Here is a 25,931-nt window from a genome sequence, read left to right on the forward strand (position 1 = left end):
CTTTATTAACTACTGGTCAGGGCAATGGAACACTATCCAGGTTCATAGCCCAGATCCCCAGAGTATGGGCGTGAATTAGTTAGTCAAGGGCTTATAAATGCAGATCTCACAGGTAACACACCTCCTTCCTACAGGAGATCATGCACACCCTGTGCTGTTGGCACAACCAAGCTTGTATACAGAAATGTGATGGTTTCCATATGCTTGGCCACAGGGAGTGGAACTATTGGAAGGTGTGACCTTGTTGGAGGAAGTGTGTCACTGTGGGAGGGGACTTGGAGACCCTCCTTCTAGCTGCCTGGGGATGCTTAGTCTGTTCCTGGCTTCTTTCGGGTGAAGATGTAGAACTCAGCTCCTCCTGCACCATGCCTGCCTGGATGCTGCAATGCTGCCATGCTCTCACCTTGATGATAATGTACTGAACCTCTGAACTTGTAAGCCAGCCCCAATTAAATGTTGTCCTTTATAAAACTTACATTGGTCATGGTGTCTGTTCACAGCAATGAGACCCTAACTAAGACAGAAGTTGGTACCAGGAGTAGGGCATTGCTGTGATAGGCATGACCATGCTTTTGTTTGGAAGAATGTGGATTTTGGAACTTTGGGTTTGGAAAACAGTGGAATGCTTTTAATGGTACTTAATGGGCTATCTTAGTAGGAATGCAGACGTCTTTGTTACTGGGAGTGATTTGAATTGTTCAGGCCTGACCAAAGAGATTTCAGAGGAGAAGAATTTCAGTATGTGTTGTAAAGACTGCTTTTGTGGTATTTTGGTGAAGAATGCGTCTGCTTTTTGCCTTTGTCTGAAGAATCGGGCTGAATCTAAGGTGAAAAGACTCAGATTAATTAAATTAACAAAGGAACTCTCAGAAACGCTCATCATAGATTTTGTTCTCTAGTTAAGTCTCATGAAGAGCATTTTAATGAAAAAGGGAAGTTGAGAAAGGAAAAATACAAAATATGTGGTTGGAGTATTAAAGGGACACCCGGGAGTGAAATGGAGTTAAATCCTGTGTTCAAGGATATTAAATTGAATTAAGGAAGTAATGAGCTTGGGGCAAGATCCCACTTTTAATCCTAGGAGGCAAAGACAAGCAGAACTCTGAATTCAAGGCCCGTTCAAGTTCTAGAGAAAGAAAAACTTAAATTCAGGTGTGGTGATACACTGTTAATCCCAGGAGACAGGCATATAGATCTCTAAATTCAAGGTCAATCTACTGAGCAAGATCCAGGACAGCCAAGCTTAGGCAGTAAAGGAATTAGAAAAGAAGAAGCTAGTGATAATGTATAGAACAAGGGGGCCGTGTTCCAGTCCTGAACTCAGCAGCTTCAGCCATGTGTCTCTGGCTTTATATTCAAGAGAAGAAGGAGACTACTGGGACAATTGATGATGGTCAGCTGGAGCTAAGAAAGAGATCAGCATCACTGAGGTGAAATCTTCTGTGAAGTGTTTTCTGAGAGCACAAAGAAGCTGTGTTCCAGAGAGAGCCAAGGTTGTACCTTATGATGCAGCTGGACTTGGTAATGTGTAAGAGTCACCCAGGTGGTACTGGTTTTGAAGGCATGAAGGGGTCATGAAGAGCAGCTGAGGCTGGCCACTGTGAGAGGCCATGGAAGCCATTGGTGAAGGTGCACCCTCAGGACTGAAGGGGTCATGCAAAGAGTTGAGGCTTGGCACCATGAAGAGAGCCTAGGAGAGGCTATTGGTGAAGCCAGTAGCAGTGGAAGACTCCAGTGTATTAGAGATGTCAGTACCGTGGGATGACCACCAAGAACAGCAGCAGCAGTGGAGTGGATCAACCTGAAGTTAAACTGCTACACAGGGCAGAGCTGGAGAAGTGGATTCAGCCCCTTGGAGGATCATGTGTGGATCCCAGACATTGAAACAAGTGTAACATTGAAGCTGCCTTGGAGACCCAAAGATGTTAAAGATGTCAGAGCCGCTGGCTATCTGCTGAGGAAAGCTGCTAACAGGGAGTGGAGCCAGCTCAGGAGAAAGAAGTTTGTTGCAGTCAACAAAGATGAAAAGGGAGTTGAAGATCTGAAGGCCGCTTTGACATCAGACATGGAGATGGCGGAGTTTGAAGTTTGCCCAGCTGGTCGCCTGTCTTAATTTGGAGATTATAGTTAAGTGATTGGATGGATCTTAGAAGAGACTTTGAACTTTGGACTTTTAACATTGTTGATATTGCTATAGACTATGGGGACTTTGGAAGTTCAACTAAATGTACTTTTTTATTATACTATGTTTAGGTATGGCCTCCATAGACTCATGTGTTTAAACAAGCCTATGGAGGCCAGGGAGTAGAATGTGATGGTTTGCATATGCTTGGCCCAGGGAGTGACACTATTAGAAGGTGTGGCCTTGTTGGAGGAAGTGTGTCACTGTGGGAGTGGGCTTGGAGACCCTCCTCCTAGCTGCCTGAGGATGCTCAGTCTGTTCCTGGCTTCTTTCGGTTGAAGATGTAGAACTCAGCTCCTCCTGCACCATGCCTGCCTGGATGCTGCCCTGCTCCCGCCTTGATGATAATGGACTGAACCTCTGAACCCGTAAGCCAGCCCCAATTACATGTTGTCCTTTATAAAACTTACATAGGTCAGGTCATGGTGTCTGTTCACAGCAATGAGACCGTGACTAAGACAAGAAACAAAAATCCTAGGCTTGATATACGTCAACAACAGCCACCGCACTCCAGGAAGTTGTTTGTCCTTGTGCAAGTGAGGCTTCAGGTTTGAGGCATTTTTCTTTATAGATGTCTTAAACTCAGTATTTTAAACATAGAACATAACTTTAGCCTTCAGAGTTCCCTTATTAAGACAAGGTCTTCAGGGCCATTTAGATACCTACAGATCCCAAGAATGCTGTAATAAAACATTACAATGTTGCGATTTTTTATACACTAAATAGTGGAAATATACTTACAAGGATTAATGTGCTTGATAAATCTCTTAGAACATGGCCTATCACACAGTGAAAGACTAAAGTTATTACAAAACACAGTCATGGGTTTTCCTCACTTCATTTGTATTAACCTGTTTAAGAAGCAATTGGTTTGGGGATTTTATCTAGATATAATCTCCCAATATCTAAACTGACTCTGTAATTCCTAGAGTAATCCTTCAAAGAAGGTTCTTAAAGTCCTAGCCGTAAGGCACTTTGATTATCCGAAATTACACTAAGCTAAATCTTTGTTTAATGGAAATTAATGACCTAGTTAATAGAGACATTTAATGTTTTTAAGTTTCCTATGTTACAAGGATTCTTGAAACCTAAAAGAACTTCAGATTCATTGTGTTGAAGCCTTCAGCGTTTTGACAGATTGTTTTAGATCCTTTAAGTGCATGGCCACAGAAGGTAACACATCTCTACAGGAAACTAGAGGCTTTGGTCCATCACAGAGCATGAACCATTTCTTAATAATCATAGGAGTCAAAGTTTATTTTGTATATCTCAGAAGCATCACACTAAAGCAGTGTACTTTTCAACAGAGATATAAAAACATATGAATTATTCATATTAATAATATACCAGTGTTGTGGTTTGCCCTGAAGTTATCTGTATTTTGATGCTAATTCCACTGCCCCAAGGACAACTGCCTAGTCACTACTGTGGACTCAGGTGACTTCACCAGAACCACCTCCCCATTGAATTTGTAAAGTACGGGTGAGGGGCAGGTACAGGACAGAAGGAGGCCTATCATTGGAGGAGAAAGAGGAATGAGCGGGAGAGAACTTTGAAGGAAGAGGAGGAGACGAGAGGAAAAAGGAGAGACAGGAAGAGGAGAGACTGAGAAGCCATGGCAGGTGACATTAAGATTCTGCTCTGTGTATTTACAGGTTGTTATTAATATTCTCAAGGGATGGATGGTACCGGGCTTTGTATGTTTAAATGGGCAATTGTATCTTACCAATTGGATCTAAGATTATTGTGTTGTGTGTTCTTTTATGTGAGGGTTTGAGTGTAGGAAATTGTGTGGCTGGGATGTGTTTCCGCCAAGATATCTAGCAGATACATTGGGGCACCGAGGTGCTGGACCTAGCAGGTAAAAGACAACAATATGTTTTTATTTTTATATTTTTACAACAGTTTTAGCCATAAGTAAACGTATACGAAATAAACATCTTACCTGATTTTTATGATGTGTGCATATAAAAACAGTACCTGCTATGTTGTTGTAAAAATATAAAAAATAAAAAAAGTATGGTTGTCTTTTATCCCCACTAGGTCTGACACTGCAGTGTCCCAAGATATCTTGGTGGAAACACATCCCAACTCCACGGAAGCCCAGTGTCTCCTGCCGCCGCACACTTTCCTACACTCAAACCCTCACATAAAAGAACACCAACACAATAATCTTTGACCCAATTGGTAAGATATAATTGCCCGCCTAAACATACAAAGCCCAGTACCATCGATCCCTTAAGAACATTAATAACAACCTGTAAATACACAGAGCGGACCTTAACGTCATCTGGTCATCTGCCATGGCTTCTCTCCCTCTCCCTCCTGTCTCTCCTCTCTGTTCCAGTCTCCTCCTCTTTCTTCAAACTTCTCTCCCACCCATCCTTCCTTCTCCTCCAATGACAGGCCTCCTTCTGTCCTGTACCTGCCCCCAACCTGTACTTTACAAATTCAATGGGGAGGTGGTTCTGGTGAAGTCACCTGAGTTCTGAGTACTGACTAGGCAGCTGTCCTTGGGGCAGTGGGATTAGCATCAAAATACAGATAATTCCAGGGCAAATCACAACATAAAACTCCCTTTTTCTCTGCTTCTTCTTGAACATATGGTGTATTACTATTATCCACACTCACCGAAACACAGAACGTTGTTTTCACTGCTGTGTGAAATATTAGGTTGCTACCAGAATCTGGAAACTAGGGACCTTCACTCTTAACTCCTCACGTCAGTTCCTTCCAAAGAGTGTTTTAGTGATATGTTTATGTAGTTGCTGCATGTTTAATCTATTCAGGATGCTTTCAAGTGTTCGTTTTGTTTCATTTGATAATTATATAAACAGTAATATGAACATAAAAATGGGTAAATATTTTCTATTTGGGATAAAATGCAACCTAGAGCCATTCTTAAAGTACTGATACAGCTGTCTAATAGCTTTGAGATTGGCCAAGGTGATTTTCTCAAAGCCGAGCGTCATTATTGTCCTTTCTTAAGATGATTTTTACCTTCCATACCACTTCAACTTTGGACTCATCTCCTATCTGGCTCTGTTCTCAAGGCTACCAGAGGTCCACAAATATAAGGGATTCTTACTAGCTAAAGACTAAAGTGGCTTCTTACTTTGCTGTTAGAAGCCTTAGACATTTATGAGTGAATGTGGTGAGATTGTTCATCAATATTAAATGAAGTGCTGGGCTAAATGAATATTGCTTTTATTAGGGTCCACGATTCACTAAAAAAAGACTCCAGGCTTAAATAGTATGCAAAAGCAAAGAGCATTTTATTTTGCAGAATTTCAACGTGCGGAGGTCTACCATTTACCAGGATGGGGACATTGAGGGAATCCACAGGCTCACTTTTAAAGCCTGTTAGGGGAATTTCAGAAAGGAATAGGTGTTTTTATCCTGATTCATTGGCTCTATTTCCAGGGGTATGGGTAGCTTTGGGATTGGTCACGATTCTGGGGAATTTGGGGGACTTACCAGAATTATTGTTGATCAACTATTTTTGGCTCAGGCTTGCTCAGGCCAGGTAGCAGGGCACCTCCTGGCGGTTCCTGATTGGCAGCTCATAAGGCGTGGTTTTCTTGGAATGGACTCGTTTTGTACTTTTCCAGTTCTAAGGAACAAAAATACAGGTCCAATCTCCTAAATTTCCAGTTTGCAGCCTAACATAGAGTCAGCTTGGTTCTGGCCAACTAGGTCCTCTCAAACTAAGGCCTGACTGCCCCAATTGTTGTCTTTTCAAAATAGCATCACCTGCATTTATTGGCATGTCAGTGATATTTTGAAAGATTTCAACTATGTAAGACAATTTCAGTTGCAGGGTAAAATTATTTGCTACTTTTGACAGCATCTGAGAAAGATGAAAGAAAGAACGTTTTCTGAGAAACAAACAAAATATATGAAGCGTGGTTCCTCGATATTTGATACCAATCAAATCAAGACAGCAGCTCCTGTGTAGGGGAGACAAACGATGCTGGACTGACTGAAATGTCTCAAGGCTGCAACCATGGAGAAGCCAGGAGGATCCCAGCAGCCTTTCTCCCATGAGGAAACATGAACAGATGTCTGGGTCCCCACAGAGACAGGCACTCAGACACGGGGAAGAAAGCTAGGGCTCTGTAAAGCCGCAGGTGCTCCCACCTTCCAGCATTTCAGCTGAGTACTGATCAGCCTGCGACCTTGAGGAGACCGTTCAAGGACAGAGAAAGAGCCACCGAATAGAAGCGTGTGTGCAGCTCATATTTGGAACGGAAGACTGTGTGCTCCCAGTGCACAGATAGAACAAAGTTTGAAAACAGACTTCAGATCTCAGAAGGTTCAAGCTGTATCCAGAACAGTTTTAAAATATCACAAGATATTTACATCTGTGCTTATATACAATCAGATAAACTTCATAATATCTAATGTCATCATCATCACCATCATCATCACCATCATCATCATCATCATCATCATCATCATCATCACCATCATCATCATCATCACCACCACCACCACCACCACCACCACCACCACCACCATCATCATCATCATCATCATCATCATCATCATCATCATCATCAATGTACAGGGTATGTAAGGAAGCAGGAAGTGAAACCAATCAACAGACTCCAGACACTGATGCAGAAATATTTTGTGGGAACCTTAAAATGGTGATTACAACTATAGTCTACATATTTGAGAAGGTAGAGGAAGAGCTGAGAATACTTAATAGGTTTGTAGATGATATACTGAGGATTCTGAAAGAAAACATCAGAAGGTAAAAGACTTAATGTAATTCTTAAATCCAAGGTAGAAAAATATACTTGACAGAATTATAGACGGGTTAAGATATGTCACAAGCAAAACAGTGCATTTAAAACTATTCCCACCACCACTTTACTAAGCTCAAACCATCTCTAGCTACTTTCTAAATCTTTGTCCTTATACTACCAGGTAAGTGTGGTCCTTACCCCTCCTCCAAGGTGCTGCTTTCTACAACAGATGGAGAAGAACCGTCAAGCAATCAAAATGGAGCCCAGTCCCAATGGGCACATCTCCAGTGCAGTCCATTCACCTAAGGCTTGGGAGAACATTTCCAAAAAGGGGGTGGAAAATTGTAAAATCCAGAAGATCGGGGAGTTTGCTGTGAGATTGTGTCTCCTATTAATATCAGAAGCTGCGCCCAGTAAGTCTTCCTAACTTGACTGCTTAACCATCTGCTGAACAAGGACAAGTGACAGATAATGTGGATGGAGCAAGACCACAAAGCCTCAGCCCTTCACAAACAACAACAGGCACTGAGGGATGCTGGGAGCTGGGACCACAAAGCCTCAGCCCTTCACAAACAACGACAGGCACTGAGGGATGCTGGGAGCTGGGACCACAAAGCCTCAGCCCTTCACAAACAACGACAGGCACTGAGGGATGCTGGGAGCTGGGACCACAAAGCCTCAGCCCTTCACAAACAACGACAGGCACTGAGGGATGCTGGGAGCTGGGACCACAAAGCCTCAGCCCTTCACAAACAACAACAGGCACTGAGGGATGCTGGGAGCTGGGACCACAAAGCCTCAGCCCTTCACAAACAACGACAGGACACTGAGGGATGCTGGGAGCTGGGACCACAAAGCCTCAGCCCTTCACAAACAACGACAGGACACTGAGGAATGCTGGGAGCTGGGACCACAAAGCCTCAGCCCTTCACAAAAAACGACAGGCACTGAGGGATGCTGGGAGCTGGAGAAAGAGCAAACCAATTACTTATCCAATACCAAGTGGTCAGACCTGAAGAAGACTACATTCAAATGACATCGTACAGACTCAGCAGATTAGATTTAGGAATACATATTTATATTCACGTATGTATGTATATACATATTTATATATGTGAAGTGATATGGATATATGTTTATTCCTACCAAAATAGATATCATATACACGTATGCATATAATGACAATTAATGAGAAAGTGGGCATAAGTTTGAAGGAGAGTATATGGGAGGGTTTGGAGGGACAAAAATAAGAAATAACATTTAAAACACTGTTCCGGATGAAACACAAAAGTAAAACTGAACTGAATGTTGATATTTGAACGAAGTCTATGGAACAATGTCAGATATGAGTTTGAGTCCATGCGGAGTGATGGGAGCTTTCTGAGTTTGATGAAAAATAGGAAGGGATGAAAGTTAGGAAGTTTAAGAGCCTTACCAGTCTCAGTCTGGGCAGGCATGAAGGTGTGTCTGCCGCCAAGCCTGCCACTTGGGTTTGCTCTCTGGGACCCCATGGTAGAAGAAGCAAATCCCTGGGATTTGTCTTCTGATGACAACATGCATGCTGTGGCATGTTCATGCCTCCCCCCACGTAAATGCAATAAAGTATGTTTAATGTCACCATGAGGGAAATGAAAAAGAGAGTAGGACCCTCACAGCTTGTTTCCTTGACATCAGAAATAAAGAAAACACAACAGGTATTGAGGGACTGTAGTAGAGAAGGATAAATTATGACAAATTATTTACCAGAAGTGGTGCAGCAGAAGATGGGAACGTGGCGTCATCAGTTAACTAAGGAAAACGAGAAGAGCAGGCTGGCATCCTGAAATCAGACTAAAGTTGCTTGGGAAAGTCCAGGGAAATGCTGAGTGTGTAATGCGTTCACAGCCTGGTGCGGGTCCTTCCTCACTGATCCTGAAGACTTGACTGTGCACCTAAAGCACAGAATTAATCCGTTTGTGCCACGTTTTACTTCCTAGTCTACGGACCAAAAGCTGATGTTGCTAGTTCCTAAGAGAGAGCAGGGTGAGTTGAGCTCCCGGGGTCCTTGAACACAGGCCACACAAGGTAAAGAAGTGCTACGGACATAGGAATTCTATTTCCCACCAAACTAGGTAGTGTGTCTTGTGCCAGCACAGCTTACCGTCCCATGGTCTATTTAATAAACATTCCTGAAAGCTAAACACGCCAGACCCTTAGCTGTGATAAGCCAGCCATTCCACAGTACTTGCGTCTGTCCATTGGTGTCTGCCAGTGAGCTTCATTCAGCCCATAAATCGGATTATTCAGGCCATTCATACATTAGTTCTGTGAATGATTTACCAAACCCTGTTCCATCCCCATGTTTTTATGTACAGTCTGTAGGTACAAAAGTCAGTAAAAAATTTTGTTCCTGGGGAACCCTTTATATTGGCAGATACACACAAGACTATTATTAGCATTAAGATGTTGAACTAGGAGTGTGAGGGAAAAGCTATGGAAGGCAAAAGGAATTGTTCATTCTGTGGAGTGCAGGAAGTTTTCACAGAAGGTGCTGACTATATGGGCTGCACAGTGGTGGTTACTTGCTATACCAACAGGCGTGTGTGCATGTGTGTATGCATGTGTGCATAGTACCTGTGTGTATTATTTGAACATGTATATATCTATGCATGTGTGTGTATGATATGTGCATGCACACCATCCTGTGCATAAAGTTTAAAAGTCATCATTGTTGTTGTTGTTGTTGTCGTTGTTGTTTAGGCTGGAGAAGTGGCACAACCATTAAGGGCAAAGAAACCCTGGCTTCAATTCCCAGCACCCACATGACAGTTAATAGTTTCATGGACTCTGATTCCATCTTCTGGACCCCATAGGCAACAGACACCCATGTGGAAGACAGACATGTGTGCACACAGAGCACCTGTACACATAAAAATGATAAGTAGACTTTTATTACCATTTACTTATGTCTGCAAAAGCAGCAATCACGAATGTTCATGCCAGTGCCCACAGAGTCAGAAGAAGGTAGCAAACCCCTGGAGCTGGCGTTACAGAGCGTAGGGACCTGCTGCGGGTGCTGGGAACTGAAGTCCAGACCTTTGCAAGAATAGCAAATGCTCTTAAATGCTTGGCCTTCTCCCCAGTCTATCATGTTGAAAACAACCATTTTGTAATGCACATAAACTCTCTGATTCAGACCTTGAAACAGGACACCAAGGGGAGAGTAGTTATCCCTGTTCTGCAATATTCATTGTCTTGGTTGCGACTACGCGTTTGAAAGCCTGATGTCCGGAAGGATGAATCGATCATCTTGATCAACTCCGCTCGCATTTCTGGCACGATCATGTCTGTTACATGAGACCTGGATGGGTTTGTCCAGTAGGAAACCTAAGCTTGACTAATCCACGTTACCTGCTGTGCAGCTTATCCATTTCATGTCCTGGAGAGGTTAGGGACATCCCTTTTGCAGTTCAGGAATCCAAACACGGTCCCACACAACATAGATAGCACATTGACATTTTATGATCCAACCTTGGAAGTCACTAAAACATTCTCTGTACTCTATGAGCTCCAAGCAACTTAAAATTCTACCAAATTCAAAGAGGAAAAGTAGACTTAACTTCTTAGTGAGGAGTGGCAAATTCTGGGGTTGAGGGGTGAGATGAGTGGTAATATGTATGCATGTGTATAAGACGTGTGTCTAAATGTGTGTGCATGTATGGTGTATGCGCCCGTGTGTGTGTGTGTGTGTGTGTGTGTGTGTGTGTGTGTGTGTGTGTGATATGTGCATGTGTGTGATGTGTGCATGTATTGTTGTAGTTGATTAATCCTCTGGCCGTGCAAGTACCTCTCCACTGCCCCAATGCTCTAAGTTCTCAATGAAAGACACACACACACTCACACACGCTCACACACAGTTGTCTATTTTAATATGCTTTAAACAGCTCAATGGTTGGGCTATTCCCAAACTTCTACACTGCTAATGCCTCCCCTTCAATACTCCGGAATTATTATTTACTAAAATCTATATTCCATTTTTGCTACCCAAGGCCCCATGTGGGGGGGGGGCAGGACTGCTCTTCCCAGACTTTTACATGATTTTAGTCTGTCTTCTGTAGCTCTCAAGCCTGCATCGTATTCCTTTCCTGGTATGGTGATTCTGCTTCTTCCTTGGTCCCCTTGCCTGGGAATCCTAAAATCCCGCCTCTGTCTCCCTGCCCAGCCATTGGCCGAGGGCAACTTTATTCACCATTCAGAACCAGTTGAGGGCAGGGACCTTCAGAGTCTCACATGCAGGATTCTCATATAGTGTGGGAATCCATAGTGCAAGCATTGAACCAAATCCAACATGCATGTGGATGTGCGTGTGTGTCTGTGTGGTGTGTATGTGTGCATGTGTGAGTGTCTGTGCGGTGTGTATGTGTGTGTGTGTGTGGTGTGTGTTTGTGTGTCTGTGAGGAGTGTGTGTGTGTGTGTGTGTGTGTGTGTGTGTCATTCATGCATGTACAGCTCTGTGCATGTTTTTGTACAGAAGCAGTGGGGTGATGGACGCAGCTTCAAAGGGCACACATGAAGGTCCCCAATCTCACCCAGTACAAGCTTTGCCCACCTCCCCTCTCACCCCAACCTCCACAATCTTTACGTTTCCTGGGAACTACATATATATCATGACATGGAACCAATCACACTGTGGCTTGTGCATATTAACAGTTGTCTCAGAGAGAGATCAAGACACAAATTAGGGGTTCACTTTAAAGAGCTTTAACTTTGATTCTGGGGAAATTAGACTTCAGGTTTTAGGAGTGAGATTTCAGCTTGAAGTTCATTACTTGTGCTCTGAGCCCAGGCCTTGCTTGGGTTACCCTGTGATTTAGGAGTATAGGCATCAGGCCGGGGTGGGGTGGGGGTGCTAAGTGACACAGCGGCCCCAGGGGATACCATGAAGGTAATTACCAAGCAGTGACGATGTGTGAAAATAGCAAACAGGAGAAAGTAATGTCTGTGGGTGGAGCTGCCCAAGTCTGGCAAGGAGTAAGGAGCAGGCAGGGTAACTCTGAAATAGATAAGGTGACAGTGATCCCAGATTTGGGACAAGGAGGGACCAAGGCATACAACAGGTCCTGGCCAGTGATACTAAAAGTCCTGTTGGTCTGACCAAGACGCTTCCCTTCTGTGGACAGTTTTGAAGTCATATAGAGAGAGAATATATGAATCTCAAGGACAAGTATATGAGTGGCAGGTGTCCAAGGCAGATATGGCCCAAACATGGAATGTTCACGTTGACATTCTTACTTAAATTCATGTCTATCAACTCTAAACTTTCTGAAGAGCAGAGAAGAACATACCCAGGAGGTTTAATTCTCATTCCCAATAGGAAAGCTTTAGCCAGAACACTGTTTTCTCTCTTTAATGACTACTTCTTCTGGGCCCCGTTAGATTTTTAAAGAGATTCAAACTTCCTTCTACCAACTCCTGAGACATTATCAATTAACCACACACAGCCCATCGAACACAGCAGAGCTGTAATTAAACCAAATTGCCATGTAGTAGCTCTCATTACACAATGACACAGTTTTTGTTAGGACCATGGAGAGAGTTTAATTACACGTCTAGACACCCCCTGAAGGCAGAGTAGCCGTATTATCTTTGAATCTTTAGAGGGGAACTTGAGTCTTTGATGGCTACATTTTTAAGAGATACATGATAAGGTATATTTAGGGGATCTATCTGTTCCTTTTTAAATTCCGCATTCCACTTTAATGCATACTTAGACTAGGAATTATTTGTGCATCTGTGGATTAAAAGGTTTTTAAAGGGAAATGTCCAAATTTCTTTTTCTTTTCATATTTGATTTACCTTTTATTTGCGTCCAAATACTTTTATTTTTCCTTTAATGCACTGCAATGTCTCCCTCAATTCCGTCTAACCCTCCCTACCCCTGTCCCTCCTTCCCTCTCTCTGTCTCTATCTGTGTGTGCCGTGGGGGTGGGGGATCGTTTGGGTGGGAGGGTGGGTGTATGGGCTCACACATGCGCGCACACACTTGTGTCATGGAATGTATTTGGGGGTCAAAGGACAATCTCAGCAGCATCTGACTTTGTTTGAGAAGTCTCTTGTTCGTTTTGCCCACTCCAGACTAGCTAACCCGGCTTCCCAGAATTCTCGTGTCTCTACCTCCCATCTTGCCAGAGGAGTAATGGCTCAGACGCACAACTGTGCCAAGCTTTATGTGACATCCGAGGATCCTAAGTCAGTTCCTCTCACTTATGAGGCACACTCTTTACTTACTGTGCCGCTCCTCACTCTTACTTTTCATAAAGCCTGTGCTGTTGTGTAAGTCACCGTCATCTTCAATGCTCTTCCTTCGCCATCTTTGAATCGAAGCCGCCTGTCAGGCCTACCTGCTGGTCGTTACTTTCTTGCGTGATGACCATCCATTTAATGATCGCTGTCAAAAGCAATACATGCTTCATTAAAATTTTAACTGAGCGAATGGTTTTCGTTTTTGTGTTGAATTTAGGAGAAAGTAATGCAGATAAAAAAAACAGTGTCATGGAGCTGATGTTCAGATATAAATTTACTGAGGTGTTGTGACATCTGCTTGGACATATCTGAGAGGGAACGCCTACTCACGTTCCTCACTCTAATCTGTGTGCTTTAAGCATAGTTTTCTTTGTGATATGCATTTTTAAAATCTTAATATGTGTTGTTAAGACATCGGATATAGACACCAGAACCATAAAGACAATTTCAGAGCTGTTACTCTCTTGTCTTCCCTCTGTAGTACCTGCACGAAAATGGAATCGTCCATCGCGACCTCAAACCAGAGAATCTTCTTTATGCAACGCCAGCCCCTGATGCACCACTCAAAATTGGTAAGCAAGTCTTCTAATAGCTCATGACCCATCTTTCCAGAGCAGAAGACATTTGCCAGACAGAGTTTTTGATTTTGTTCTAGTCAGGGTTGCCTCTGTCCAGCTTCCTCAAAAACTTATCATCTGTGAGTAACAGTGCATCGTTTGTTAGTTGATGCCCTTAGACCATTAACCTGACACTGTGCACTAGAATTCCCTGCACCATTCCTAGAAATTCCAATGGGTCCCAGACTCCGTGCTTGAGGACCTTGAGAAATAACCCTGTGTTTTTAAAATAAGTTTATAGTGAAAATATGACTTGTGATTCGATTCTTAATTTTGAATTGCCCAATTATTTGGAGCCCAACCTTATATAATGAAGAACTTTAAAACAAAATACTTGTTACAAATTAGTGAGTATAGACTCCAAATCCCTTGTTTCTATTCACAAAGAAAACTCGTTAGCCATATTTCCAGATTGTTTTCCACAGGATCCTGTTCCCTAATCAGGGTCAAACTCTCCCTTTTATATATGTGTATTTGTGGAGAACATAGTTTTACAAAGGGTTTATCGCTGGCCAAATACGTTAGAAAAATCCAAATCGAATATTATTTTTAATTCTGCATTGCTTTATAGAACCTTAAAATGCTCAGGTATAGACCAGCATATCAAAATGTGTACAAGACTTTCTCAAATTTCATTGACTCTAGAAACCTACCCCATATAAGCATTCAGAAAAGCTATAAAGATGAACTTTGGGCAATTCTTATCTACCTATTGAAAGCAGCCCTTTAGGGGTTTACATTACATTACAAATGTAAACACATTACATTTTATATCCCATATACTTGATGAAGCAAATGTTTGTTTCCAAAGACCATTGCAAGTTGTTACGAGGTGACTTCTCCTCAGAACTATACAAAAGCCACTGAGGGCTATTACTCTCCTATTACCTCTCCATCAGGGAAGCTGATATGGTCCCTGGATTTACAAGTGTTAACACCTCTGAAAATTAAGGGGTTCTACTAGGGAAGAGTTCAGGCTGCAAGTGTGCATCCTGAGAGCAAGAAACTAAGAAAGCATTCTGGAAAGCCTGCTGGGCAACCAGCCTGTTCTGGTAATCACTCCTGAAAGACAGTGGTTAGCAGGGGGTCTCCATTTCCTTTGGCATCACTTTCACAGATGGAAACCTCTTAGATGGATGGAGAGATACCAATTTGTGCAGAAGGCCTTTCTTTCTGAAAGGCTGCCTGTCCTGTTAGGTGATGTGGTCAGGGGCTTGGCTGAGATGCGGGTGTATCTTTGAAGTCTAAAATGGCTTCCTTCCCGCACCTGCCTCTCTTAAAGAATGGCCTCAAGCAGCTTTCTGAGCGCTTTGAAGAGAGATCATTCAGCAATAGGTCATCACTGTAGCAACTTGGATAATGCTTTACTTGGGTAATATGCAGAGGAATGAATAAAAATAATTCGGGCTCCCCTCAAAATGTCTTACTCATTACACAACCACAGATTATTGTCTGTCAACCATTAGGAAATGATGCTATTGATTTTAAGTCAGAATAAACTTTGATATTTCTGTCTATTTCCGTGGCATCTATGAAAATCTTTTTGAGTTCACCAGTGAATTAAAGACTGAATTATATCACTAAGCCTATATATATTCTCTTTTGGAGTTACTGTCACATCGTTCTCAGGAACTTTTGCTGTTAACAGCACAGCTACAGTTACTAAGAAAATTAGTAACAAAGAGAATTTAAAACATGTTGATGTTTTTGAGATGTAGAGAAAAGTCAAACGTTATAAACTATTTGAAAATGTATTTGTGGTTAGTGATTTTTTTCTCCAAGTTAAAGAAAGGCCTCAAGTACTACCTTTTTTAGCTTCTTCTGAAGCGACTGGTTTCCACCCACATCCACGCCACCATTGGATCAGAAGTCCACAGATACATTTGTTTTGTTTTTGAAAAGCAACGGTACTTATAAAAGCTCAGAAAGTCTTGGTGCACTAACTACGTCTCTTGTACTTCTAGCTGATTTTGGACTTTCTAAAATCGTGGAACATCAAGTGCTCATGAAGACGGTGTGTGGAACCCCGGGGTACTGTGGTAAGCTCTGATGCTGACTTTTTCCTTTATTGAAATCTATTTTTACCAAATGACCTGATTTTACTTCAACTCCCAATGTCTCTATTTATACATGTTTTAATGTGGCTGTTAAATGGCTTGGCCCCGGTTGTGGAATGACTGAGGCATATATAAATGACACTTGGATCACCTTTTGTCTTTCCTGGGGAGCTCAGTGATATGGAATGTAGGGCATCTGTGTCAGAATACTTGTTGGGTCACAGCTACTCTGGGAGGCACACAGAAGAGGAAAGTCAGCCTGTAGGGCACAGGCAGGGTAACACACAGCAGGGTGTGTGGTCACAATGAAAGCCACTGGCCCTTCCTAACTTTGCTTTTCCTCAGGAGAGTGTGTGAGGAGAGAGGATGAATTCATACAGATGGCATACAGGATAACGAGAATGGGGCAGCCTCATCTGTTACCAGAGCTCACAGCCAAAATAGCCTGGCTCTGGGTCTGGCCATTCAGCCATATCAAGAGAAAAATGACATAAAATATATAGAGTGGAAAAATGGATTTATTTCTAGTCTTCTCCAAAGCTGAGAAAAGCGCTGCTTCTCAGTCTGCGTTTGCGTCCCCCATGGTAGTTTTATATTTACAGAGGGACACGGGAAAGCCAGAGAATATGCTTATTAGATTCACCCATGGATCCCAACGGTCAGGCTGAATGTGCCTTCCTCTTGACAGTGGCCAGGGCTGCACGAGAGAAGCTGACCCTGATCTTACCATGATACAATATTTCTTGTAGAGAACTGGAACTGAAAAAAGACAGTCATAAGAAAGCGTCTGTCTGCATTCATTAATTAGGCTAGCACTCTTCCTGGGCACTGCCTAGCCCAAGAAGAGTCTTCCAGCCACCCTTGAGGCAGACAGTGCTAACGGGCCTCCCTCCTCTTGCCTTGTCTCCCAGGATGAGCCGAAGGCACCCTGTGTAGACTCTTCAATTCACACAAAAGCTTTGGATCCCTGCTAGCATGCACCATCCAGTCCTTCTTATAACTAAGTTAAGATAGCAATGACCTAGCCAGAAATAAAACAACTCGGAAACCTTAAGCCAGTGATCCTAAAGTTGGTAGTCAACGAATATGCAACCGCTCAACTAAACCGTTTGACTAGGAAAAAGGAAATGAAATGGAGAGTCATCGTGTGAAAGACAGTCTCTACGCAGCTCACCATTAACTCATGCCTTCAGCAAACACTTCTTAATCCCGCTGCATCCCCGGGATGTCTCCAGGATGTCTCCCTCAGGAACAGTGTTTCCTGCGTACAGTCCACTGGAGAATCTCTCAGGTGCTAGAGGAGTGGCTCCGAAGCCCAAAAGCCTTAGCACCTAAGGCAGCAAAGCAGTTCTCGACAGTGGGTGGCGCCCCCTTGGACAAACCCCCATCTCCAAAAGTATTTACATTATGATTCATAGCAACAAAATAATGTTATGGTCGGGGGTCATTCCAACATGTAGAACTATATTAAAGGGTCGGAGCATTAGGAAGGCTGAGAACCACTGTCTTAAGGAGTGCAGTGCACACATATCGTGTAGATGTGTGCAGAGGCCATTATAGAAACACAGTGGAGGATCTGGAGTTACTAGACAACTTCTTCTATAGCAGCCATATTTATAGACAACCTTCTTCCCAACAACTAGACAGAGAACAGAACTGACTCATTTTTAACACTTTGCTACAGAGACAAGATTGGGAAAGTACAGTAAAACACTTTCTTTGATGCAAATGGATTCTGAAAAATCCCCAGAATTTTAGTTCTGGAAGTAACTCCAATATTAACCTTTTAACATTCTCACTTTACTAAGAACTAGAAAGTTCAAGTATCTTGCCCCAGTCACATGTTTCATGTGACTCAGGCATAAAAATTCAGATATTTCAAAGCCACAATGTATGTCCCCTTTAAAAATCAGCACAGATAAGCCAATGTATTGTTTCCCTGGTTATAAAATGACTTGGTTTTTGTTCATTTTTTATTTTGTCTTTTGTTTTGCTTTGAGAGAAGGTATTGTTCTGTGCAGCAGACTGGTTTCCAGCTCAGTATGCAGTCCCTGCTAGCCTCAAACTTGTGGTGGACCTCCTCTCTCAGTCTCACAGTTCCTCCAGGAGAGCCACCACCACACACGGCGTAACTGCCTAAAACTTCATCACTGACGGAAGCAGAAGTCAAAATACACGTGGTCAGACACAGCACCCACATATTCCTCTCCATCTCATGTTCATATACATACTTTATAATTTTGCTTTTAAGTGCCTAGATAGACATCTCTTCTCTGTCTGCCTGTTCATGAGCATTTATAATTTTGTTTTTAATAAGGTAGTTTTCTTGTAAATTAAAAAATATATCCTTACAATTTTATTTTTCATAGATACAATAACAGCACAGAATTAGATATTGATCTTCCCACTAAATGTTTACATTGTGCCAAGTGTTGTTATTCTAGATCGTACGGCTTCTAAAGCGGAGTAGCATTTGGTTAACAGTAAGTTCAGAAAACTTAAAGTAACTATGACGTAGCATCCAGGGGCCCAGGACGACAACTGCTTGACGGTGGCCCCAAGACATAACAGGAAATTATATCTCAGCAATATGGCTGACCGAGTAAGTCTGGCATTGTGATATCGCCAGTTGTCCTGCCAGGTGTGGACAGAGGAATTCCACCAGGCCTCACCCTTAGGTAAAGGACTTCCGGTGTTCAGTGACTACTGAGAGAGGGAGAATCATTTTCCTCCGGGGGGCGTCTCTTGTGCATGGTCTAATCTCAAGTGGTCAGTTCTGGACCTGTGTAAATATAAGCAGTGCTGAATGAACTCCATAGGCTTTATAGTCATGTTATCAATGATTCTTATGGGTTAGTGAAGAGGAGTGAGACACAGTAGGAAGTGGAGGAAGGAGAAGGCTGTGGGAGGGGGTGATGTAGATGCAGTGTGCATGTTTAAGCATACACAAAACCTCGTTTTTAAAAGTAACTATGTCTTAGACAAGTAGAGGATGATATTCTCATGTCAAGAGTCTAAATGTAAGCAACATTAAGGGCTTCTAGAGCCATGTGGGTGTCACTGATCTCAGTGTCAGGGACTCAGTCCTTGTCTCATGGTTCAAGTTGGCTCCTGGAAATCAGCCATCATTTCTGTGTCCTATACAACAAGAAGGAAAGAAGGCCAAAACAGATACACAAACAAAAAAAGAAAAACAAAGTACTACTTCTTATAGGCAGGTAGATATGAAACCTACATATCGCTTCTGTTTGCATAACACTGACCATATGTAGTCACAGCTTCTATACTCTCAGGGACTCTAGCAATGTCCCTAATAACTAGACATATTGCTATCCCAAGGTAATTGAGGGTCCTGTTGCTAAGTGACTTCATTCATTTTGGATGCTGTAACTTAGACAAGGCTACTTACAAGCAACAGATACTTATTTCTCCCCGCTCTGAAAGCTTGACCATCTGAGATCAGGAAATTGGCTGATTAGGTTCCTGGCAAAGGTTCTGCTTGCTGTTAGTGCCAGAGGGTTTGTCTTCCCAGGGTGAGAGACTTGATGCTTCTCTTGTGCTCCTTCTATAGGTGCTAAATCTGTCCATGTAGGCTTCGCCATGATGGACTGATCCCACAGCAAAAACCCCACTTCCTAAATCTGTCACCTTGGAGGAAGTAAAGATATCATTATATGAATTTTTGAATCAACACAGGCATTTAGGCCTTATCATTAAGAATGAGTTTGGGGTGTTCGCTTCGGCAACACATATACTAAAATTGGAACGATACAGAAAAGATTAGCATGGTCCCTGCGCAAGGATGGCACACAAATTCATGAAGCGTTCCACATTTAAAAAAAATAAAAAAAGAATGAGTTTGGGGGCTGGAGAGATGGCTCAGTGGTTAAGAGCACTGGCTGTGGGGTTGGGGATTTAGCTCAGTGGTAGAGCGCTTGCCTAGGAAGCACAAGGCCCTGGGTTCGGTCCCCAGCTCCGAAAAAAAGAACCAAAAAAAAAAAAAAAAAGAACCAAAAAAAAAAAAAAAAAAAAAAAAAAAAAAAAAAAAAAAAGCACTGGCTGCTCTTCCAGAGGTCCTGAGTTCAATTCCCCAGCAACTACATGGTGACTCACAATCATCTATAATGTGATCTGATGCCTGCTTCTGGCATGCAGGTGTATATGCAGATACAATACTCAGAAACATAAAAATAAATGAATCTAAAAACAAACCAGAATGAGTTTGGGGCACTTAGCATGCTGCTACAGAACTGTCTTGGCACAAGCAAGGCCTTGTGGTTGATCTGCCTTTCTTCAGCAAAAGAAAAAGAATAAGCTTAGATTGAGTGACTCATTCCCTTTGCCACAGGCTAATAAAACAAGGTTCGTATCTTGGGATAAGAGCATGAGACAGTGGCACCGTGCAGTTTGCTCGTAGGTTGGTTTTCATAGGGTTTGTTTCCCTTAGAACTACCTTCTGACCATGTCTCTTGAGTCCTTTCCTCCTACTTTTATCATATATTCTATTCCTGCCTTCAATAATCCATATGCTCCTATTTGTCCTTTTGTATTTCCTTTATGCCTACGTGTGTCCAAGACTGTGAGGGAGGGACTGAAAGAGTTGTACCAAAGACAATCGATTGTCTGTTGATCACCAGTAATTGCTGGATAATTGACTGGACCATGAAGAGAAAAATGAGAAGAGATAATAAAGATTGCCCATGAGAAAAAAAAATGAACAATGTGATAGACAGTGTTTAATATGAAACTCTAAGTATGGCCAGGAGATGAGTTGGTCAAAACAGTTTCCCAGAAGTTGAACAACCCTAGAATGGGATAATCAAAAATAGAGAAAGCAAATGTTCTCTTAGAATCCTTTCTATGACTGCACGCAAGCCACGTCCTGTCAGGGGCATAAGAAGAGCCAAGAGAATGGTTTGTTCTTTCGGCACACAGAATGGTCATTGTAAGAAGGACTGATTCATTCGTTGATAAAAGGAACATGGGGCATTAACTGTCTAATAGACTCTGTGCTAACCTCTGAAGTCACAGACATAAACACAATGTGTTGTGCTCTTCAAAGATTTCATAGGCTACAAAAGAAGTAAATCAAGGATCCCTGTGGCAATTTCTATATTTATCTGAGCCAAAGGCTCGGGGATTCAGAGGAAGGGTACTAACTTTGGTATATTAGGGAGACATTTCAGCTCTATAAAGAACAGACATAGAAGTTCCGTGGAGAGCTGTCCATGTGCACTTTCGGTGGGCACCGGAAGAGCAGACTCCTAGAGGGGTGGCAGTGCCTGGCCAGTGCAGAAGCTGTCTGTTTGCCACTTTGGACAGCTGGGACAAGGGGTCCTTGGAACATAAGTACAAGTGAATTTACACAGGCCAGGTGCATATGCTATAAATGACTCTATATGTTCCTGCATGAACACTCTCTCCCCACACACCATATACACACATAAACATAATTAAAATTATGAAAGTGCTTTACAATAATCTGTACTGCAGGCTAAGGAATGTGGAAGTATTAGAAATGGTGACTCAACAAAGGCTTTGAGTCGGGGAAATATTTTGAAACCAAGGCTGTGTTTTATAAATATCTTGACACATAACAAGTGAATTTGAAGGGAAAAGATCTAGAAAACAGCAGACTCAGAGAGCTATTCTCAATACTGTATCCTGCCTTTTAATCACAAAACTATAAATAGCCTCTCCTTGGAGAAAATAACTGACCCACTCTTTTTTTTTTTCTTTTTTTCGGAGCTGGGGACCGAACCCAGGGTCTTGCGCTTGCTAGGCAAGCGCTCTGCCACTGAGCTAAATCTCCAACCCCTCTGACCCACTCTTAAATCAGTATAGACACTGGGAAAATACTATTTAATGTATTGTCCTTGACATAAATGGGCTCATTAATAGATACTGTCGACTTACAATGGCAGCCTAATTTCTATTGTTGTTGTTGTTGTTGTTGTTATTATTATTATTATTATTATTATTATTATTATTATTATTGACATGCATACTGCCTTAGAGCATGTGTATTGGGCAAGAGGGAGCTGAGAGGCCAAGAGTGATTGGTCCTCCCATTCTGCCACAGCAGCAGCTCACCAGGAAAGGGGTCATTTGCTGTAATGTGAAGAGATGAAAGGTAGCAAAGATGGCTGCTTACCTCAGGAGACCATGTTGGGAGCTCAGAGGGGAAAATGGTGCTTTGTAGATTCCGAAGTGCTGGGAAAAATATATGGAATTATTATCATAAAGGCTGGGCAGGTTTGCGATAATTTTCAACAAAAGTAAGGTCAGTATATTTATATCCAAAAAAACAAGGTTCAAGTTGTGTGTACATGTGTATCTACTTGTAGAGCTTCTTGACCTGATGTAAGTGCACTGGAATATTGCCTTAGCGTGGAGAAGGCAATAGCCAACTTTCTATGACAGCACAGGAGACGAAGAAAAAATCCTGAGATTACTGTGACCAGGGCACAGGAAGTGGGTAGCCTAGACCCAAAGCAACCAACTTCAAACCGAGAAAACAATTTAATTGTAAAAGTGAATTCTTACCATTGTCTGCTTTTTAAAGTGAGACCAATCAGAAATCATCTAAAACATACTTTCCGGATTTCCCTCAATTCCAACCATTCTCCTTGGCCACAGATAAAACCCATCGTCAATTTGGGCTGTGTTCTTCCATGAATAAGTAGACAGAGGGGAAATTCCCCATGTATAGAATGCATCGAGGACAAAGCTGAAGTGAAAGACTGGAGAAAGCCGTATCGTGCAGTCCAGAGCATGGCTTGGCATGGAGCTAGCATTTTGTAACATCAAAACCCAGTGCAGCTGCCAGACAGCACAGAAGAGGAGCTTGGGAAAGGGAGGTATTCGCAGGTTCTGGACAGCATGAACATGGCACACCATCATAAGATGTGCCACCGGATGCCATTCAAAAGGAAGCAGATGCTCAGGATGCCAAAGAAATTAGTAAGGGCAGATCAGGCACTGGCCTTTGCCAGTATTTCCAAGGGAAAATCAAGGCAAGGCTGTGTGAAGAGTTTAGGATTTGGGTCTTTTGTGGTACATGTGTGCCTCTCTGTCTTTCTCTCAGTCTCTCTGACTCTGACGCTCTCTCTCTCCCCCTCTCCCCCTCTCCCCCTCTCCCCCTCTCTCCCTCTCTCCCTCCCTCCCTCTCTCCCTCTCTCCCTCTCTCCCTCTCCCCCTCTCTCCCTCTCTCCCTCTCTCCCTCTCTCCCTACCTCCCTCTCTCCCTCTCTCCCTCTCCCCCTCTCTCCCTCTCTCCCTCTTTCCCTCTCTCCCTCCCTCCCTCTCTCCCTCTCTGTTTGTGTACATGTGTACGTGTGCGCACGTGCACACATGCATGCAAATGAGTGGTCTAGAAGCTATGGTGATTCCCAGTTACCCACCACCTTTCTCTGAGATGACTCAGGGAGAGGGGTTATTGCTTCCTGAGGCGTAAGGGCTAGATAGTAGAAACTCTGTATTTGTTAGTTTGAATAAGAAATCATGCATACCCCCAATGGGACCCATTAATGATGTCAAAAATATAAAATTGTACAAAAAATCTAATATTGATAATCTGGAGACTTTATGCTAGCTGAGGAAGGTGCCTGGCAACCGTGCAGTTGGGAGGAGAGGAGCAGGATGAGCTGATCTGGTTGCGTGTTGTAAGCGTGGTTACATCCAAGGTCAGTTATTCTCTTGTGCGTGGTTCCTATTTTAATGGAAGGCTTTCCAAATTACATCCTTTGAGAGCGCAAGTGTTCATGTTACACCATCTGTCATACCGCAGGAAATAAAAATTGGAAGAGCTGCCCACTCGGTCTTGTTCTCAGAACCTCTGCTCCACACTGTTAGTAAGTGAGGATTAGTTTTGTAAGAGAATTACCAAAGAAAAATGCTAGATATATCCTCTTTAAGTAAATACTCATTATTTCTAAGAAATGTACATGTTCAAAACAACATTGCAGGCAGGAGAATATTGATTCATGCCTCAGACAAAGGAAACCAATGACTAGCATTGTGGAGTTGCCCATAAAGTCTTTAGCACATTCTCAATTTCTCCTCAGTGGAGAAAAAAGCATGGGCCTCAATATATGTTATATGAAGCCTTAGTGCTTGATAAATGTAATTTATGTGCTACAGGGTAATTTATGTGATATTAACTGTCATGCCAATCACAAAAAAAGTGATTAAAAGAATACAAGAGACCAATGTGGCAATGGGCTAAGTAAAAGGGTATTTCTGCCTGATACTAATCACCTAATTTATTCATAAGCTTAGTTAATTAAACTATGTATATTCATATTTTATATTTGCACTTCTGTCCTTATTCAAATTCTATTTTCAGAGCCCAGAAGCTGTTAAGAATTTATTTTCTTTCAGCATTTGCCAAGCTCTCATTATTTTCTGAGACAGCCCTATTGGCATAATTCGGGTGAAATATTAACACATAAAAACGTCCCACACGCTTATCCCATGAGCATAACAATGTTTTCCCGTTTGCAGGCTTTGGTACTGGCAACTGTGTGTTGTGCCTTGATTTAAACCAAAATGGAAGCTAATTATGAACAACTAATGAATGACCTGCTACTACACGTGAAGCTATCAGAAACTCCACAGGCACCTATTCCTGTAAATAATATTCTGGGAGCTTCCATATATAGAGGGATATTAATTATACCATACATTCAGACTATGGTCAGAAATGCACACTATGTCATGATAGTCGTTCTTATGGGTTACCGCAAATGAATGTTATCAGAAAGAGATCAGTACTTGTCCATGTTGGTGGCAAATGCAAGCTTCCACCTAATGGCATGTGAGGGGCATAATGAATGTGTGGATGTCATATAAACGAGAGTTCCTTACCTTCTGCTTCTTGCTCGGAAAAATAAATCCCCAAACAAGAAAGGCTGAGCAGTAATCTGACGCTCGGGGTTAGACTCACAGCCTTGTTTCTGGCCTATTTTAATGCACGCATGGCTCGTGCAAGACCCCAGCACGCAAAACGGAATTAAACATTTTATCACCACTTAGCTGTGAATACGAAAATATTAGCTTCTTTAATCAGATCTTAGTTTTTCTATCTGACTTAAGTAAGTGCTAGGATTTGAGGAATTTAGTTTGAGGCCTTTGAGAGAGCACCATTTCTGGTGGAGTTCTTTAGTTAGATTTTTCTCTCTCTCTCTTAAGATTTAAGAAGCATTGATTTGGAACTTTTTTTGCTTTGTGATACTTATCTAGAGTTTCAAGCTTCCTGAATAAGAATAGTCAGTTCTGGGAATGCACTATGGACTTTTACAAGGTAAACGGCAAAAATAAATGGTAGAGAAATCACATAAACCTTTTGAAGAACTAGTTAATTTCCAAACAGTGACTGTATTGCCGTGTTTTTAAACTAGGTAAACATGGAGGCGTTAGCTAGAGAGCTTTTCCTACAGAGTTGGAAATAACTGTGCATAATACGGATGCTAGCAGACTAGGAAGTAAGTTGGCTCGAAGAAGCAGGCTTAATACCAGTCCCATCAAAGCTCCTGGGTTCTAGCGTACACTGGTCTTTGCTCGCAGAGGCTTTTCAGAGAGAATGCTGGGCCCTGACAGACTGTTCCAAGGACTTCATGCCTGTTTGAATAGCTCTTAGGAGTATAGGTTTCTAAAAATTTTACAGCCTGAAGAAAATAATGGTTAAATTGTAGTTTAATATTTTAACAAAGCAGAGTGATCTACTTTTCGTTGTATGTTTGTGTGTGCACCACAATGCACGCGCGCGCGTGCACACACACACACACACACACACACACACACACACATACACATACACACACACACACATACACACACACACTATCACATTTGAGGATCTAAAATGTAAAGCTTCTAAAGAAAAAGCATCTCTTACAGAGCTGTTTTGAATAATCAGGTACGCCTGACACGTCTATGGGGCTGGTAAATACCATTACTTGGGGCTGAGGATGAAGCGAGACAAGACATAACTTTCCTAGCATAGGTACAGCACTGGGATTGATTCCCTGAACCGAGAA

The 25,931-nt window shown here is 42.4% G+C and overlaps 1 protein-coding gene and 1 non-coding gene across 17 annotated transcripts in view; both read left to right on the forward strand.

Annotated features, from left to right (window-relative positions):
• The window catches only part of Camk4 (calcium/calmodulin-dependent protein kinase IV), a 280,008-nt gene that overhangs the window by 225,661 nt on the left and 28,416 nt on the right, over positions 1-25,931 (forward strand). For 15 of the 16 annotated variants that reach the window (XM_087592142.1, XM_087592146.1, XM_087592138.1 and 12 more), the window contains 2 exon segments: positions 13,700-13,790; positions 15,800-15,874. In XM_087592142.1, the coding sequence (XP_087448268.1) occupies positions 13,700-13,790; positions 15,800-15,874 (166 nt within the window). 16 annotated transcript variants of the gene reach the window in all.
• LOC120098432 (U6 spliceosomal RNA) lies at positions 19,623-19,729 on the forward strand. The gene has a single exon (XR_015643213.1). It is a non-coding gene; the product is annotated as a U6 spliceosomal RNA (small nuclear RNA).

This window comes from Rattus norvegicus, chromosome 18 (assembly GCF_021556685.1).
Source record: "Rattus norvegicus strain SHRSP/BbbUtx chromosome 18, alternate assembly SHRSP_T2T, whole genome shotgun sequence".
In the NCBI taxonomy this organism is placed as follows: Eukaryota; Metazoa; Chordata; class Mammalia; order Rodentia; family Muridae; genus Rattus; species Rattus norvegicus.